At 31.6% G+C, this 19,750-nt stretch overlaps 3 protein-coding genes across 6 annotated transcripts in view; 2 read left to right on the top strand and 1 right to left on the bottom strand.

The window, feature by feature from the left end:
- Positions 1 to 137: 137 nt before the first annotated feature.
- Positions 138 to 2,966, top strand: LOC128889065 (uncharacterized). Of its 2 annotated transcripts, none has more exons than XM_054146380.1 (9): positions 138 to 363; positions 516 to 712; positions 853 to 1,097; positions 1,156 to 1,382; positions 1,446 to 1,709; positions 1,772 to 1,963; positions 2,041 to 2,285; positions 2,371 to 2,685; positions 2,759 to 2,966. In XM_054146380.1, the coding sequence occupies exons 2-9, from the start codon at positions 630 to 632 to the stop codon at positions 2,883 to 2,885; spliced, it is 1,698 nt and encodes a 565-aa protein (XP_054002355.1). In that variant the 5' UTR covers positions 138 to 363; positions 516 to 629; the 3' UTR covers positions 2,886 to 2,966. The 2 variants fall into 2 exon arrangements, with proteins under 2 accessions (XP_054002355.1, XP_054002357.1); XM_054146382.1 differs by having other exon boundaries at positions 138 to 359.
- Positions 2,967 to 3,111: 145 nt separating this feature from the next.
- LOC128889061 (ATP-dependent DNA helicase Q5-like) lies at positions 3,112 to 9,655 on the top strand. 2 transcript variants are annotated; one of them, XR_008460360.1, is made up of 14 exons: positions 3,112 to 3,622; positions 3,744 to 3,868; positions 3,945 to 4,109; positions 4,210 to 4,386; positions 4,457 to 4,636; positions 4,742 to 4,847; positions 4,927 to 5,038; positions 5,123 to 5,350; positions 5,428 to 5,640; positions 5,787 to 5,910; positions 5,978 to 6,250; positions 6,327 to 7,587; positions 7,658 to 7,801; positions 8,084 to 9,655. XR_008460360.1 is itself a non-coding variant. In XM_054146375.1 (13 exons), exons 1-13 carry the CDS (start codon positions 3,535 to 3,537, stop codon positions 7,723 to 7,725), a joined length of 3,120 nt encoding a protein of 1,039 aa, XP_054002350.1. In that variant the 5' UTR covers positions 3,112 to 3,534; the 3' UTR covers positions 7,726 to 9,655. The 2 variants fall into 2 exon arrangements, 1 of the variants encoding a protein (XP_054002350.1); XM_054146375.1 differs by having other exon boundaries at positions 7,658 to 9,655.
- A 442-nt stretch (positions 9,656 to 10,097) lies between these two features.
- LOC128889064 (scavenger receptor class B member 1-like) overlaps positions 10,098 to 19,750 on the bottom strand; it is a 48,454-nt gene continuing 38,801 nt past the window's right edge. For both annotated transcript variants that reach the window (XM_054146379.1, XM_054146378.1), the window contains exons 4-8: positions 13,532 to 13,732; positions 12,996 to 13,220; positions 12,140 to 12,302; positions 11,030 to 11,274; positions 10,098 to 10,858 (exon numbers count right to left, since the gene is read on the bottom strand). In XM_054146379.1, the coding sequence (XP_054002354.1) occupies positions 10,511 to 10,858; positions 11,030 to 11,274; positions 12,140 to 12,302; positions 12,996 to 13,220; positions 13,532 to 13,732 (1,182 nt within the window). In that variant the 3' untranslated portion in view covers positions 10,098 to 10,510. The remainder of the gene's footprint in view (positions 10,859 to 11,029; positions 11,275 to 12,139; positions 12,303 to 12,995; positions 13,221 to 13,531; positions 13,733 to 19,750) is intronic.

Below are 19,750 nucleotides of genomic sequence, written 5' to 3' on the forward strand. Positions count from 1 at the left end.
TTTCACAAATCTTATCCTGAATCCTGTAATTTATTGTAGTACAGTAAATTTGTTTATTAATTTTGTACGGCAGATATAGAACTTATGTATATATGTATTTCTGTAGTATTTTTTTAAGTATATTTTTTAATGAAGTTGCACGTCTATGTAGTATGACTATCGTACACAATAATGGTGCGCGTTTAAATGAAATTCAATCCTGTAGAATACAATCTTTATTTTAGTAGTTATTTCTATTTTTTTTAACGATTTTACAGACAAGCTTTAATTTTTTTTAATATCTTAACTCATATCAGTACTATATGTATGTACATAAACCTGAATTCTGCAAATATTTTGTAAGAGTTTTATAAGTAACGGTTCGTGAGTGTACGTATTGTAACGTTTTCTTTAAAATTTATTCTATGCATTTTATAATGTAAACAATGAAAAATAATTAAAAATATTATCAAAGTTTGTATATGAGAAAATAATCGTTCGCATTGTTTATAAATATGTTTACTTTTTATTTTCAGGTCAATGTCCCCACCACTATGAAGTTTTTGCTACATTTAACTACATTTTGCTTACATTTGCATTAATTGCATTTCTGTATATTTTGTTGTTAATATAATATAAATCTAATAATAATGGAAGAGAATGTGGACACTTTTGCATGGGTACATAGATTAGGATGCCCAGCAACACTATGCAATGATTTAAGCAAACAAATGTTTGTACCCTTTATCAATTACAAAGTTAATTTTAGTACCACAATATTTAAAAGCGATGTGTAGTACAATTATATATTTTTATTGTGGAGTATATTATTCAAACTTATTGTAATCATGAATTTTGTGATATATTTGACAGATTAAGAAAAGGACTCATTGCATTCCTGTGGGATGATTTAGCTGATGTTATATTTACTTGTGACGAAACCACAGTTATACGAAAAAATGTTCTATTACATCAGTTGAAAAATGGGAAACCCGATAAAATTGTTCAGTGCATTCAAAATATATCACGGATGAAATCAAATCGACAGAACTCACGGAATCAAATATCTAAGTTAGAAGAGGAATATGAACAACTAGATTTTGCAGTCAGACAAAGAGGTATGTTTACTACTAAAAATACAAAAAAGATATCTATTTAATTAATGATTCTTTTCAGTACAAAAATTAAGAGATACATCATCTAAACATTCGCAAGTAAAGGTGAAAAAGCAATTGCTGAAGATGAAATATGATGAAATTAATACACAGCTTTGTGATTGCAACGAAATGAGATTAATTTGTCAACACTTAATGCCAAACACTTGTACAAATTTAGATCCTAAACTGATAACTGAAATGTCAGATATAGTAACTAGTCTTTGGGCTGGTGCAAATAAACGACATGTATGTAGTTAGATAACATTCAATATACAATATAGCATCAATTATTTGAAATTATATTTTTAGGTGTGGGATACAGTATCAAATAATCTTGACAATATTGAAGTAACTACATTGTGGCATCTTTTAAATCAAAATTTAGGTGAAGCTGTGGATACACTAATCGCGTCAGGAAATACGGAATCTTCGGATACGGTCGAACAAAATTCAAGCAATGGTTTTCTCAGTATACATGGACAGCATATTTCTATGATTTCTAAACGGTTACTTTATCATGCAAATGCAGGAAAGGAACAACAAAATGTTCTTGAATATATAAAAAAAATTGAGGTATATTTTACGTTTATTGAACATTATTCATGATTTCAAATAAAAACCAATAGTTATTTTAGGAGGCTACAAATAATTCTACGGATGTAAGTGAATGGTTAGCATTGTCATTGGAAGTTCGTAAATTAGAAATGGAACAAAGAAATTTAGAAAAAGTACTAGACAAATTTCAACATGATTTTGATGAACATGATACATTAGCTTTCGATTTAAGTGAACTGACTTCAGAAATACAAGATATTAATACCAAGACTGTATGTTAATATTTTAAAATAATTACTAGTCTTTTTAATGTCATCATACTTTATATTAAGTGGTTACTGAATCTTAGGTGGAATATATGCAAGATGTACAGCAATCACTAAACCTTTTGAAGTCTTCTTCAGCACAGCTTATGAAAACGAAAGAAAAGATATTGTTAGAATTACAAAAAATATTAGCATTGCGTAATGCTGGTTGTGACAGTACATGGTTAGATATTAATTCAAGTACTACTGAATTAGATACATTCCATAATACCTTGGATCTTAATGCTTTAAGAAAAATCATGTTGAAAGGAAATGTTGGAGTTTATAGGTTTGTTTTTATATTATATGAACTTAGTCTGGCAGTTGATGAAATACAATTTTTCGATTAATAATTAAGTATACAATTTTTTCAGGTATACGAAAAGTTGTTTTAATGAAGCATCGCTCTTGATTAGAAACTCTCAGATTTCGAATATTATGTGTTATTTTCCAATGATTCAAACACCAATCTATTCTTTAATAGAATGTTATAAAAATTTAGTTTTACTGTTTGTTTACAAAAAATTTGAATCGTTAAAAATTGATGAAAATTCAGATGTATTTCAAATGCCTATGTTAACAAACGAAGAAACTAATACTCATATAGTCAAATTATTAAATTTATCAAAAGCTGTTAATACAAAGACAAATATAGAAATTGATAACTTTAACAAAATATTAAATGCTTGGTAAGTGATTAAATAGAAATACTATTTTCCCTACATAAAGTGCAGATATAAATTCTTGTATTATTATTCGCAGGGTACATCAAACAGTTCAAAAAGTAATGGAAATTATTGAAAAAACTGTAGATGATGCGACTTTTCCAGATTGGGTTAAGCGTTATGATCTATCAATATATATGTTACAAAATCCACCACAGCGTTAAGCGTATTAATATATTTTATTTTTATGTACTAAGCATTTTCACAATATAATGTTTTTTAATAAACATAATTGTAATAGTCAATGCGATGTAGGACGTTTATTATACCGTGTTCGTATATAAATTTCATTTTTAAGGAAATATTATAAAGTCGAATAAACACGGTTAAAATTTTCTGATAAAATATATCAAACGTATCTTTCTGTATTACTTCGTAGCTACAATTAAGAAAAGAAAGAGAGACATAAAGTAGAAGATTTTTGAAAAATATTTTTACGACTCGGAGCTCAGATATGAAGTAATACAGAAAGATACAGTTGATTTGATATATTCTTCGATTTGAAAATTATAAATTCCCCTAAAACGTCATCCTGTTTTGTCAGGAAGTTTTGTAAGGAAGAGTTGGTAGGTAGGTTCAGTAGGTATTCGACATCATGGCCAATATGATTAGTGACTTTTAGTTCCAAGCGTTTATGGAGCGTTTACTGGCATAATGATAGCGGGTGTTTATGGTTGTGGTATGGTAGTTGAATAGCATGTTGAAAAGTGATTTATAACAATAAAAAGTAAAAGTAATTACTTTGTATAATGCAACTATAATTGAGTATTTTAGACATACATAGTAAAACAATATATTTTATTGTATTATAAAATGCTGTCGACTGTTTTGAAGTCTGTATTTGGTTATGATAATTTCAAAAGCGATGTTCAAGAACGAGCAACCACCGCTGTTTATAAAGGTTGAATATTGGTTCTATTAGATAATAAATTGCATGATGCTTTCACTTATCTATTTATGAATACCTACAGCCTTCTTCTGTTTGTAAACAAAAAAATAACTTTTACTTTTACATATGTTAGGTAAAAACGATGTGTTTGTATGTATGCCAACTGGTGGTGGCAAATCACTTTGTTTTCAATTGCCAGCAGTAATGAAAGAAAATAAAGTCACAATTGTTTTTTCACCTCTATTAGCTCTAATGAAGGTATATGGATTTTAATTTAATGATAATACGTGGATGAAGATGGAATAAGTTATATAATAATCATTAATTATTACAGAATCAAGTAGATTTTTTAGTTAGTAAAAAGATAAATGCTACCTCATTAAATTCAAATACATCCACGAAAGAAAGAAATGCAATAATGAAGGATTTAACATCTAATACACCAAAGATCAAATTATTGTATGTTACTCCTGAAATGGGAGCACAACCACATTTTCAAGTAAATTATTTTTATATTATTGTGCTAGTGATAATATAATCATTTTCGAGAAGAATACACTTCAATAATTACTGATAAACTACTGTAACATTTTCTGTAGGATACAATAGTAAAACTAAGAAAAGCAAAAGCACTGTCATATTTTGTTATTGATGAAGCTCATTGTTTAAGTCAGTGGGGTCATGATTTTAGACCCAGTTACAGACAATTAGGTGCATTTAAAAAATTATGTCCCCAAATTCCTATAATTGCTTTAACAGCTACTGCTGCAAAGGAGGTAAAATTTTTAAAATTTTTAGTACTACAATATATTTAAAATTTATTTATTATAAAATACATTGTTACAGGTTAAAGATGATATACTTCAATCCTTAAATATGAAAAATCCTTTGATATTTTCAGTGCCTGTCTTTCGACCTAATCTTTATTATGATATAAGGTTTTTAGAAATATTAGACAAGCCATTTGAACATTTAAAGAATTTTATTTTAGAAGCGCTTGGCTCTCAAGATGAATCTACTCCAAAAGTAAATGGGCTTGATTTATTTTTTATGTACAGCTAGAGGATGTACACTTCTATTAAAAAGATAAAGCTTTTAGTTTATAAAATTTTATTAGTCCTTGTATTTCAGGTGAAGAAAAATTGTGGTATCATTTATTGTAGAAAGAAGGAAGCAACTGAAGTGATTGCACATAAATTGTCTAATTCTGGTGTACAGACTTTAGCATATCATGCTGGTATAGGCCAATATCATTGTAAACTACCATAGCACTAGTAGAATCAGTGAAATAATAAAATACATGATTTTGTTTGCAGGTTTGAAAAATCAAGAGCGTAATGAGGTTCAAAATAAATGGACATCAGGTGAAGTACCTGTTATTGCAGCTACATGCAGTTTTGGAATGGGTGTAGATAAAGGATCTGTTAGGTAAATTAATAAAGATTGTGTAATGTTATTTCCATAGATATTTTATATTATTTATTTAAGAACAAACTTTTGAATTTTATACAGATTTGTGGTACATTGGACAGTCCCTCAAAATATAGCAGCATACTACCAAGAATCTGGTAGAGCAGGTAGAGATGGTAAACCGGCTTTTTGTAGAATTTATTTTAGTAATGAAGAATACGGGCCTATCGCGTTTCTTATTAAAGAAGAAATTACGCAGAAAAATTCGGAACTCGTAAAATTAAAATGGAAAAATTTTGAAAAAACAGTGTCATATTGTCTTGAAGCAAAGTAAGGATTGTAACTTGTTGATATTTTTATTGTAAATGTATATTTAATACATTATTCTTTAATGTATATTTAAACAGATGTAGGCATGCAGTATTTTCTAAATACTTTGGTGATAGTCCACCACCGTGTAAAAATAGATGCGACGTTTGTGAGAACAAAGATGCTGTTCAATCAAGGATATCACAATTTGAAATGTCTCAAACTAGATCACATAGACATGGTGGTAATTTCAAATCACATAAATCTAGTAGTGGTTTAAGTGATGTGGCATTGCCAAAGTATGATAATGAGTAAGTAATATTTAATACACAAGTACAGTAGGATTTCATTTATCCGAATAGGTTGTGGAACAACTAAGTTCAGATAAATGAAGTTCTACTGTAATGCAAATTTGTATAATCTTGATTAGAGTGTAATTACTTACATATATAAATAGCGAAGATGAGTGCACAGAAAATCCAGTTTCAAGAGAAAGACTTTTAGCGCAAAGCAAACGAGAATCCAGAGACCTAATCGAAAAACAGTTTGCACTTCGGAGAAATAATAGTAAAAATGATGAGGTATGAATGTGAAAACTAGATTTATCAGTCTCTTTCACAATTTCTTTTTGTCACCATATTATTTCAGATAAGAAAACAAAATCTTGAAGATGCAAAAGAATCTCCCGTATGCGCAGCTGCAAGTACTGATATAAAAATAAAGGGTTTGACTGTCCAAGTGCGGGAACACTTTTATATTCAATTAAAGTTAGCATTAGCAGATAACTATGAAAAAATGTTTTCGGAAACAAAAGAGCAACTTCAAGAGAAAGATATACATAACATAGCATTTGAGCTTGAATATAAAGCATTATGTAATTCCAAAGTTGCAAATAAGTATAAGTTTGATATGTCTAAATTGGTACGTAATTTATCTTTAATAACCTATATAAGATATAGCATTTTTAATTGAGATTTTACTTTGTTGATGAATAAAGATATCTTCTGTGCGGAAGTGTATTAACACTAATACAGTTCACGAATGTTTACGTGATTATAATACAAAAAGTAAACAGAATATAGAATCAGGATGTTTGAATGATGATACTGCTTGGAAAAGCAAACAAGATGAAATAGGTGACAGGCTAGATACACGAAATGAAAGTGTGTTAAATAAATTTTGTAATAAAAACATTCGCGTTCCTTCCCAAGAATCAAGTGCCATAAGCAAAAATATGTTATTTCCTACATTTAAGACTGCTTTAGAATTTAGGAATGACGAGAAAGTAACAAAAGTCTCATCTAACAGTAATAACAAATATTTATTTCATGCAAGCAGTTTAAACAATGACAATAAAGATAGTGCAACAGGAACGGGATTTAAAGTCAATAAACGTACTATTGACTTTAGTGATAGTGTAGATGAAAAAGATAATACCGTAAAAAATGTCAAATCTTTCGAATTAACTGGTTTCACATGCGCTCGAAAACTCCACGAAGAAAATAAAATGATATATAAATGTCTTGACAAGAAATCACGAAAATCATCGCAGGAAGTTGTGAAACCGGATATAAAAATTAAAAAAACACCTCGTGCAACTAAAACAGTATACGAGCAGATTTTGAAATCTGCGAAATCGGAAACTGGCGTTGCAATTAAAGAAATTATTTCTTCAACTTGCAATGAATCAATTTCAATGAATGATACAAATGATGATAGTACAAATACAATTAAAAATTCAACACAATCGAAAAATGAAAGTAAAAGACGGCGTGCAGACTCATCTGGAAATTATGTAGATACTGAATCAAATAAAAGAGTGAAGGTCGATGAAGAGAAATTTCCTGAAGGAAATAATGAAGAAATTACTGATCACAGTTATAAAGATAGTATAAATGAAATTGTCAATCGAACAAAAGATAAAATTATAGATATTAAAAATGAAAAATTGTCGTCAAATGTAAAAAATAAGAGTAAAGAAATAATACCAAAAGATGAGAGTACGGGAATTGAACATTCAGAGTTAAAAAAATTTTCAGAAGAGACACGTCATAAAACAAGTCGTCCTAAACAACACTCAGGTGAAAAGAATAAGAAGATCATGGTGCCTGCTGATAAAGCCACGCAATTTAAGACTGCAGAAATTTTAAAATCGTATTTAATGAAGTACTATCCATCCAAACATATACCTGATAGAACAACATTTTCCAAAACTTGTAGAGAAATGCACCATACTATACTAGGTCAAAAAATATTCGGTAAAGTATATCTTAATAAAATTGCACCTATCATGTAATTGAAACAATGTACAATAACAATTGTTTTCAGACAAAGAGGGAATACAGAAATTCGTTAAGAAACATATGACAGAATTAATATCTATGGAAAATGTTTAGCAAAATCAATGGCCCTTGATAGCAATTAAAATATATTTGTATATATGTCTACATAAATATGGAATCATAAATTCTTGTAATTATCTACTTTATTTATTTTGTATACGACATAATATTATCTGTATATAAAAGACCGCTACTAGTTAGTTATATTTAAACCCCAAATAGCTTCAGTGTGAAATTTAAATTCCTTAAATTTTTGTATTTATCGATTTTTTAATTATATTTTGTAAGCTTAATAATGTATTTATAGACACATGTCTATTAAAACTATAGTTTATCCCATTATTATAAAAAGAAAATATTTCTATGTGTGATATTAATTTCATTGTCTTCTTTATTTTGTTTTTCATAATAGAAACGTAGGGTTAAGTGTTAGGTGTTTCCCAAATTCCAGAAGATGAAGTACCAAGATAATAAATTTGTATTACAAACATTATTTATTGAGCAATTTTTGTAAACACTCACATCACTAACATTTCACTGGCAAGAATTACAGTATTTGTTACAGTGAAAAAGATAGCAGTCATTACATATGTGCACATATGTGATATTAAATAGTTTTATTCTTATGAACTATATTGAACATCCAACTGAAGGAAACAGAAATAATGATGTGTACTAATACATTAAACAATGTTTTCCCATCCTATTATAGTTAAATATTAAATGAATATGACTCCTAGGAATATGTTTATTTTCATACTATAAGAATACTGTTTCCTTAGTTGATACACTAGCTCTACAGGTGAGGCAAGATTGATATTTAAGAAGGGTTTATATTTATTGACCTACTTAAAAATGAAATTGATACAAGAACCTGTTATTTTTAATATAATGATTTGACATGTTATATCTTTTATAAAAATTCCCCCTTGTTGCGTTTTTTTTTTGCAATTTTTACATGCAATATATAATATGCATTTTTTATGCTCATTATTAATATACAATAGGGGTTATGGAAATTGCAAAACTTTTTAAAAATAATTTGTGGAATTTGTGGCCGCATTGCAAACTTGATGGCTGTATTCATGTGAGAATACAAACATTAATATTTTTAAGGTCATGCAATTTTTATGGTCACTACTATACCCAATTTGGACAGTGTAAATACTAAATCTACTGCTGATTCGTAACTTTTGTCTATGTACAATATTTACAAGTGATTCTTCGAATAAAATAGTACATTTTATTAAATTGCCGTGTAAAGATTTGCAAAGCATATTTGCATGCATGAAGGTAATTACAAAATAGTTTCTGGATGCACAAGTACATTAAAAAATATGATTTTAGTTTTCACTATTATTCGTACTTGTTATATCATTAATTTTAACGAAGAAAATCGCTTGTGTCTTTTATCTTTTGCAAAGTAATGTAATTACTATTTTGGAATTATACAATTTTCAGAATGCAAACTTTTATATTATATGTATTCTAATCATTTTTTAAAAGTTATTTCAAAAATAAACTAATTGTAAATTTCATACTTATTCGAGGTAACAGTACACTCGAATAATTTTTTCATATTATTAATTATTAATAGAATGAATAATTGTTTAATTAAAAATTGAAAAGTAAATTCGCGTTGAATCTCGCGTCTATTGATAAAAACTGTTGACGAAATACATGAAATAATGTACCATGAGAAATTTCGAAATTTTTCTTATAAATAATACTTTCGAGGACATATATGATAACTTATGACTAAAGTGCAATATATTTTAAACGAGCGAATTAAATACATAGTTACAATTAAAATTGTTTTTTTTTCTGTTTTGGCTACTTGAATTATATAAATATATATTTTCATTTCATGTGATGTATAAAAATGCGTTAAAATTATTGAAATGTAGATAATATTTTTCCAACATAATTTATGTATCTATGTATTTTTATTCAATTTTAAATCTTATTATAGTATGGAAGTAGTTGACAGTGTATTACAATTACAAATGGTGCCATTCCAAATTATTTAAGTTAAATTCCAAATTAATAAGTTTTGGAAAGTAATTCATGATTTACTTTTGAACCTTTAAACTAGCATTTTTCTTAAACGTTTTAGTTCAATCGTGGCTCCGTAAAAATCACTTAATCACTACGACCAGTCTATAATGGTATCAGTCTTATTATATTATATCGTCTGTATAATATTATGATACACACTCGTGTCCCTATTTTATTTCTTCCAATAAGTGCATTTGTGTTTCAACGAACTTTGAATTATAATTACCATCAATGACAAAGTGTGGTAGTTTTTACGATTTTCATACAACCAAGCAGGCAAGAAATCCTTTTAAAACAAAAATTATTACATGTACGAAACTAGATCTATTCGTTTTTTTTTTTTTTTTTTTTTTTATTGACGGAAAAAATGATGATAATCGCAGTATGATAAGAAAATATAAAAAGATATCACTACTCACCGTGATTGCTGACATTTATGTTATAATTGTATTCAAACTACGTTTAATGATTGTTCGATTGAAATGAATTATGAAACGGATGCTTTCAGCACATTCTTCGTCGCGTTACCAAAATTTAATTCTAACACAGTTTCAATTCTCTAAAACTACTGGAAGATATCAAAATGTTGATATGCATAAACCTAAGCTCTTGACAGAAGTAAAGGCACTTCTCCTCTGCTCATCGAAAGGCACTTTGATCGTACGTTCGAAACCATTACGGTTCCTAAAACTCGGAAGTTATTCGGTGAGTTTCGTTGATTACGAGCATAAAATTATTTCACACAGGAAATAGCCTCTTCCTAGAGTCCATGTATTATCAATCACACGATGTCTTCCTTTAAATTTGATAACTCCGTTGACATGTCAGATATTGCGTTCGAAGACTTCGATTTAAGTAACGATTTATAGTAAGTGTCCGATTCGTTGGTTTGACACGAACGTCGCCTGTTGTTAAGAAATTGTAGAGTTTGGTTCTTAATTTCCGTCTCTCGCCATTGTCGAGATACCGTTGACTCTTTCGACTGCAGAAGGATTTTGTGAGCGCTAATAATTGTAAATATGATACCGACGATCATTAAACCGTAGATAAATACGTCTTGCAAGACTGGTAGCACGTTCAAATAGAGCCAAAAACGATCATTCATCGCAGATGGCAACTCGTACATTCCCTGAAAACAGAATTTCATTAATTATATATTTTTTTTAAGTAAACATTTCATATATATATCCGATTACTCAAAAGTAGTACAATTATACCAGCACGGTTGATAGGTCGATACCTCTGTTTAATTTTCACGTGGCTGAGTATATTAATAGTGGTAATAAATCTGAATACTTACGATTTCGAACCACAGGAGTGGTAAAACCAAGTTTGCGAATTTCTCCACTCTGGCCATATGACCAATATTTTGCAAAGCCATGTTGATTTGGAAACGGAATGCAAGATTCACTGGAAGACCCGACGTTGGCTGAACGTAGGCGTAGGATTCGTGAATATCTGCCCTCGGATTCAAACCCTCGACAGCTTCCAAGAGTGATGGATCGGTTTTATAAAAATGTGGATAGGATAAAGCGATCGGAAAGCCTGGAAAAAAGCATAAAGGCGAATTATTGCATCAACATACATAGCCTGGACTTGATATTTTTTTATTTCTATTGTTCATGTTTACTATCGATGCCAATGATTCCTGCGACGACATTTGCCAATAGTGTCGTCATGAATTAATTATTTATGATGCGTCGATGAAGTTATTGACGTGTCTTAATTGTCATCGATTTTCGAGTCTAATTTATGAATATTTTCTATTTACAGCAAATGATTTACTGACACGAGTTATGTTTCAATGCGAGTATTCTATGGAGAACATCAACAGGATCAATGTGTGAGTATCATACAAAATTGAATTATACTTGTAAATGTCTATCTACCGTAACTATACTTGGTAACAAATTTTTGTTTAAGGTGAGACTCATGCTGACCACTACTGACCACTGTCCACCATTGGTGTCTTCTACATTGCCACTAACTTCTGCTCCTTCAGCTGATATTTCTAACAACGCCTACTTCTCTGAGGTATTTAAAATCTTTTTTTCTCATTCTTGTTCGCGAACGAAAAAGAAATCTAACGAGCTATAATTAAGTATCGTTACGGTGCGTTATGAAATTATCAAAATTTTCAATTCGAGTATACCTTCTTTCTGATTTCAAATTTTATCAAACTCTAGATAACAAAAGTCATCGCGACATTATGGAAATTATGAGGAGACCGATTCTAAGTCAAAAATAAATTGTTAGTAGTTTTGGTATACTATGAAATGCCTGTACAGTCCTCTAACACTGATCATAGTATTTATTCAAAAATATTCGCAATTTATTTTTCTAATTATTAGTAACTAAATTTCGATGATAGAAATTGTTGAATTCGTTTCAACGATTTTAGTATTCTTACCATAATAACAATCCGTAACGTCGATCAAGCCAGGCTGCAGGCAATGCCCCTCGCGACAAAAACACTTGTTTTCCGGATTAACCGCGCCGTTATCCAACTCGTTTTCCACGAATTTGAAGAGGTAGGTCTGTAGTCCATTGATGACCTTTTCTCCAGTTCGTCTCTGTAATCATTATCGTTATCGTAACGTTTACTAGCCCTCGGCGGCTGTAGCTATGTTTATTTGTAGCTACAGTACGGATTTAGCAATCCCGAACGAACAATTGTAAGATTCGAGTATATTAGGTGTTATAGTTCGGATACACGACTTCGCATCCTTAGAGATGAAACTCGCTAACTCGCGTTTACTAATGTTCCTATTAAACTGATTACGAGTCTCGCGCTAGTTCATCATTAATTCACTCATAGTTGTCCGAAATATTCCAAACTGTTTGAATTCTTCCAAAGTAGGTAATTTAAAATGTCAGATTTAAAACAACGTGAAATGAAAATAATATCAAAGTTCATAGGTGCTTCGTCAATATCGCTATCGTACAAATATTGAAAAATATTTGTCGAATTATGCAAATTAATAAAAAAAAAGGCTATAAGAATATACAAACTATTTGCTAAATAATTGAACATTTTCATTCAATCTGGCAAATTCATTTATATTATTAACAATGAATTTTCTGATATTTAGCTTTTAATGAAATTCGAAGATCGAGTTATCAGAGTCTTACAATTGTTCGAGATTAAAAGAAATTTTCTTTTATGCTTCTCGATAAAAGTTGAATTGGAATGTCAACAAATATTTCAAACATTTCTTGCGCCCGAAGTCTAAGCTAGTATCAATTATTATCAAACTTCAATGTACCATGTGTGCACTACGACAGAGACTTTTCCTGAAGAAAAGAATAGTGTCGTTGGGCTCGATGTAACTTTGGAACTTGACTCCGTCAGTTGAACCATTTACGTTTGCGCACTTTCCTTTCCACTGTGGCAGATTCGTGTCTCCGTTGTACTTTTCGATTAGCCCCGTAAGACGGACATCGTTTTCTCCGGTGTAAACCGTCTCGTAATCACCATCAAAATCGTACATCTGCGCGCACAAAGGTACAATCGAACTTGAAATCGTTATTTACAGGAAAAATTTGCGTTAATTCAATATGGTTTATATAAAGGGTCATCCGAAAGGGGCTTTAAAATTTCGTATTCTAATAATAATATACTTGTTAGCTTAGTCGTGGTGGATATCTATTAACGACAGTATTTTTAATATTTAATCAATTATATTTAACCAAAATTAAGTGATTTCAAAACCACTTCTAATTCCTATTCATTGGGCATTTTTACATTGATTTATGTTTCGAAAATAAAGATGTAGCCAATTATTTGCAAATAGAGACTCACTCTATCGATGAGACCCAACTTGTCGAACTTGATCCAACTTGGCATCATCTTATTGCCCAAAGTGACAAGGGAGGATTCGTAGCCGAACATAAATTCTCGCGCGGTCATTTTAACTAAAGGATGCGTGTCCGTGTGGAGAATCAGCATGTTCAAACCGAATCTAGTAAAATACGTTGCATCCCTCATTACATTCGTGATACTCTGTAACAGAAAAGAAAGACACTTCGTTCAGACACTTTTGAAACGAGGAACCTTTTCTCACAAATTAATTGAGCCAGTACATGCGCGTACTAAGACACTATCAATAACATTGTACAGAAATCGGTAATTGAGAGCCGCGTATGTACTAACACTTAATTAGCAATTATTCGTTATCGCGAAACATTGAAGGGGTTGGTTGGTACGCGCGACCATTATTCATTTCCGTATCTCGGCGTTAGGCGAGTTTATTATTCCATTCCGTTCCGTACGGTGTCGAATTAAAAGAAATTATCGTATCCCTAATAAACGTAAACAGAACGGTTCTTGAACTTCCGTTGTTCTTATTGTCAGTGAAAGTTCATTGACGCTGTCGCAATTGCCACGCATTTACCAAGTCATGTAAGATGAGAGTCTCGTACGCTTCAAATCAACATTCCTGTCGACTCTATATACATATGCATGCGTAACGTGTTACATACACGTGTTACATAAGGATGCACTTCACAAATTATGCCTGGTTGTACCTGAACCGCTGCGAACGAGCATCGGAGTGACTCGAGAAATGCATACGTTCGTATACGTGTTTCTTCACCATTGAAGAAATGACTCTTTCAATGAAACGTAACGGGTATTGAAATGTTTTCAAGCGTTTTCAAGTTCGCGAACCGTTGAGTGAGCGTACTCGAACCAGCTTATAACGAGCATCAGGGGAATTGATTTAATTTCTCCCTTTTAATGGTTGCTCGTTACACCAGTAGACGAGTCAAGGGTCTATTATTTTATCCACGGAAGAAAAACAGATTTTTTTAAAGAATATTTACTTTACATAACAAATAATCGTGGATTTTTAACGTTTTTATACATGATAACGGTAAGCATGTTGAACTAATTTGTTTATTCTGAAGTAGAATTATAATTATTCATCGATATTTAACCGTATTATTAAATGATCAAAATTTAAGAAAAGTGTCGAATATCGAATTTGGTCATGACATTTTAGGACAGTATTCTTAAAATTTTGTAATAAAGGAAAGGATCGAATTTTGAAACAGTAAGGGTAGATAAGATTCATTTAAAAATGAATCTTACCTAGAAAATGCTACCAATTTCCCATTGGCTTCCTAATTTTCAAATACTAGGTGTATTTCTCTTCATATAATTGCACGAATTACAATACACTTGTAGCTATGCCATCCTACAGTTTCTAATTACAAATAAATTGGTCTTGTTATTAAGTATACAGTTGAAAGATGTAGCGAAATAAATTCAGTTTAATATTAGTTTTCTATAAAACGCTGCACTGGTTGGATTGATTTATTACTCGGCTAACTGCCAAGAACAAGGACTTGCTTTACATTCTACTCGCTCACTCTCCCTCTCGCTTTCTTTCTCCTTTTCCTTTCTTTCCTTTTCTTTTCTCTCGTTCCAGACAGTCCTTGAACGAACGATTTTCTAACAGGTGAATAAATCTCACAGGACCTATAGCTTAATTTGCTCGTTCAATGGATCGAAGTTGCATTTTTATATCAGAGGGCCGTTTAAAAATATTTCTTTATTCGACACTCACTTCAAGTGTTGTGACAATTTTGCAACGTATACGAGAAGGCTGCTAACGAATTCTACGAATGGCTGGGATATTTGAAAGATTGAGAAACTCTACGACACGACGTCTGTACACTTGTATTTGGCCCGAAGGTGACCATTTTAAGCACCTGGTGTGAAGGTGAACAACTGCACATTACTGCAACGCAAAAATGGCTATAACTGGACTGCCGATTTTATGCAATTATGCCAAGTGGAAGTATGGGGATATCTGCGAGACGTAGAAAATAACAAGAATAGTATGCAGATTATTTCGTTTAGAAGATAGGGTGTGCTTTCTTGTTTCTGTTTCTGTGAAAATATTCATTTGTACAAATATCCACAGCTATAACTGTTGAACAGTGTCAAATGAAGCATTTATTACAACACTATGCCGCATTTATTTCATTATTGCTACTTTTTGAATCGAAGAGGAAATATTCCTTATGTCGGAGTCATCCATTTTGTTTCTGCTTCTATGATTTTTCACGTGCAAATGGCATTGAAAAATTGTTTCTTTGGCTTCACAGAATATATTTTTATTTGTGAAAATCGCCTGGTTTTTGTTATTCTATTTTAATAATTGCAAAAACAGGAGTCAATTGATCAGATTCTAATTTCGTATTCTTCTTCTTCACGTGCACGGTTAGATCGCGAGGTTCTTCGATTAAAAGGAGTAAGATCGTACGTAGAAAGAGATGAAGCAAAGTTGGTCTAGATTATTATTCTGCGATTTAATTGGTTGCATGCGTGTAACGACGGAAATCGACGATTATGCGAATGAAAAAAGATGTTCGCATGACATCCTGTCTGAGTCTATCGGGCAGTTGGGAATATTTGTGTCCTCTGAACACGTGTACATTCGGTATGTTTGCAACCAGTGATTGGTTGTTTAATTATTTTTTTTTTTTTTTTTTTTTGCAAACCCGTCGACCAATAGCTCACGAGGTCGTGTTGATATCAGTCATTTTTGCTGTAATTGAGCGTGGAAATTGAGCAACAATTATTAACCCTGATCATATGGCGTTCGATGATCGTATATGCATCAAAGTTTCCAATTGAACATTGAATTTTCTCCTTCACGGTCGTCATTTCCTAATCGCACGAGCGCGGTGCGGCATTGCAATAAAGTGCCACTTTTCGCTAGGCCATCATAGTTATGAAACGCAAGAATTTCGTCGAGACGGGTCATTAAGTCGTTCGGCAGTTATGGAACCTTTCTATCGTATCTTTCTACCATCAGAATTGTGAAATAATTTAGACTAAAATAAATCTCAACAGAGGCTTTATTATTGAAAAACTTGTACGTTTTATTAAATTGTTGGTTCTCTTAATGAAATATAAAATATACAAAAAATAACATAAACAGGATTAAATAAATGTTAAAAAGATATATAGAGATACTCGATTTTATTTTTCTATATGTTTTCTATATTTTCTTTCTGGTTTCTAGTATCTATAATATATGCATTATTTGATATTGTATATATATATATTTTTGATATTTTATTCATGTAATCATACCAATTATATTTAGAATAGTCGAAAAGATCAACAATTAGTCAAAACATTGAATTTTCTTAATAATAAATACTCTCCCTAGAAGTGAACACATTTTGTGATTAATCAGTAATCAAACACCTGTATACAATTATTTCAAGCTACAAAAAAGAAGAAGACATTTTGAAATAATTCGGAAGACATGAAGTAGTTCATGGAGTAGTTGTAACAAACTAGTTACAATAAATATAATGGGATTAAAAGCAAACATTAAGTTCGAAGGTATCACGTAGTGACAAGAACTAGATGTTAGTTCTTTTTTTGTCACGAAACGTTGATTCGTCGCAACTCGCGCTATGCTTTCTCAGTGCACGCCGTGATACATTCCTTAAGAATGTCTTCGTGCGTTGAATGGAGATTTATTGTACGCACATAGAAAATAATATTTTTGGATCTCCAAAAGTGTATTAAAACTCCAATTAAGGTATGATTAGTGCACGACATACTCGTGTGCCAATCTCGTGCCAATCTTGCCTTAATATCGATATTATTGCCAATGTTTACTTTCAATTATAGTTGTCAACTTGACATTACAGTATTTAAATTAATTGCAAAATTAAACTCACGCGTATCTTTTCCGGTACATACATGATGCGCTTGCTAGGAATGTGTTCGTACGTCGAATGGAAATTGATTGTACACGTTTTAAAAATAACAATTTTTGGCCCGTATAGAGCGAGTAAAATTTCTAACTTATGTAAAAATCTTTTACGTAATAACTAGCTCGTGACATTTATTAATCTGGCGAGCCTATTATATCATTGGAAAATTAAATTATCACTACTCATTTTCAGATATAATGGCCGACCTGATTACAGTATTTAAATTAATTGCAAAATTAAAATCGCACGTATTTTTCCTGGTGCATGATACATTCCCTAAGAATGCCATCGTGCGTCGAATGGAGATTTATTGTACAAGCTTAGAAAATAGTATTTTTTTCAAATGTAGCGTGACTCTGCGAGTTTCCACAATATTTTCCAGGGAAACAGAGATGTGTCACGCAGTTTAGTGTCGTCGTCAACTCTCTTCCACGAGTCGAGGAAATTCTAGAAACGAACAAGGCCGGCACGAGTCCTTCTTGAATGAACATAAAACGCGTAATTTATCGCGACAATGTATTCCTGCTAAATAATTATATACTGTCGTTCTCGACTAATAGTATTAGTCGTACACGTTTATTACAATTGAATAATTGATCGCTACAGGGAATCAATTCTCTTCGAGTAAAAGCAAAGTTTATCAAATATACACCTAATAAACTCATGTTATGTCACTTCGCAACATTACGTTATTTGTATCATTGCTTTGCACGTTGTTTTACAATTTTGTCATTTGCAAGGTAAACGAGATGTTGAAATAATTCTTCTAAAAATGATTTTTCAATACATTTTAGACCATCGACGTTTTCTGAAACGAAGCTGGCCTCCTTTCTCTAAATGGGATTAGCAATGTATTTAATTATTCGTCTACTTTCGTTTTTATGCATTCGAAAATGATTATCGAAATCGACGATTTCACTATGGCGAACACTTCTTGTTACGTCAGTCTTTAATCTTATGTAAAGAATAGTTGCGGTTCGGATTATCTTTTCGGTTTTACTTGTTCAGGTATATAATTCAACGTTCTATTTCCGATGGACCACGCTATGCAGCTTTCTGTTTAATGAAACTGTTAGTTAATCGGTTGCATCAAGTGTGAAAGGCGCGCAACACGTTTCCGTGTATGTAGCGACCACCGGTGAAAAAACCGCACGTGAACAACTTCTGCTTTCAGGAGTGATTGAAGATTGCAAAAGCAATGATCGCACTGAGCTCGTGATGGCAGAACGCGATTCTTATCATGTTCCTTAAAATTGTACTTGCAACGACAAAAATAGTAACAAAAATAAAACTCACTTTTTTAACGTAGGAAAAAAGAGTCGATGCCTTTTAAGCGCCCATAACGATTACGCTGACTTTGTTAATTAACAATAAAACCATCTATATTTATTCCAGGAAATTCTAAAATAATCAGGAGATGGAATACGTCGCAGTATCATGAATATTTAATTGCAGCGGTAATAGGCAACGTAATACAAGACTTTATAATGATCGGTAAACAACATCTTTCCGCGAACATGACAATTCCTCTTATAAGTTCTGTTTTGTTTTTGTCATCGTTACAATTGGATCATAATCTCACATTTCCGATTCTTTTTTTGCGACTTTGTCGGGATGACCTGTAACAAGCTTCGTAATCAAACCTTGAGTTCTTCCATTAATATCAGATTTAATTCCTACGACGATGATACGATCAAAGCCGATCAGTAAAGTCATTTCCTCGCGTAACAAATATAAAAAAAGCATGCGTGAAAAAAGCAGCATTGTGCAAAGCATTTCTTGGCGCGATTGCTTGGAAGATAGCTCCTAAGATTGTCTTCCGAGGGACAGAAACCGTCCAAATCGCGGTATACAGTGTTGCCTGCATTTTCAATGAAGGCGTCAGCAGTCTACTGCGGATCATGGACGTGATAAGTATAATTATTGGATCCAATGTTGTTGACATTGCTCGAGACATCGACGAGGCACGTATCTCCATCGCGGAAGTCTGAACGCAAACTGATACAAAAGAGGCTAGAATAGACAAAAGACGGAAGATTTTGGTCTGCACTTTGGATGCTAAGGGGTATTACGAATCGGAATAGTTGATTACAATTTCATTTCCGTAAACTTTAGTCGCGTTTTAATGGAAACCACATTTTTCATAATGGTTCTCACGGTAGTTCATACAGTTTCGATTAAATCTTGCTCGAATTTTGTAGAAATATTTCGGATTATTGGAACAATGTCGGTAATTTTTATCGATTTAATCGGTTTTCGAAAAAGAAAATAAATA

This window comes from Hylaeus anthracinus, unplaced genomic scaffold (genome assembly GCF_026225885.1).
Source record: "Hylaeus anthracinus isolate JK02 unplaced genomic scaffold, UHH_iyHylAnth1.0_haploid 11994, whole genome shotgun sequence".
NCBI lineage: Eukaryota > Metazoa > Arthropoda > Insecta > Hymenoptera > Colletidae > Hylaeus > Hylaeus anthracinus.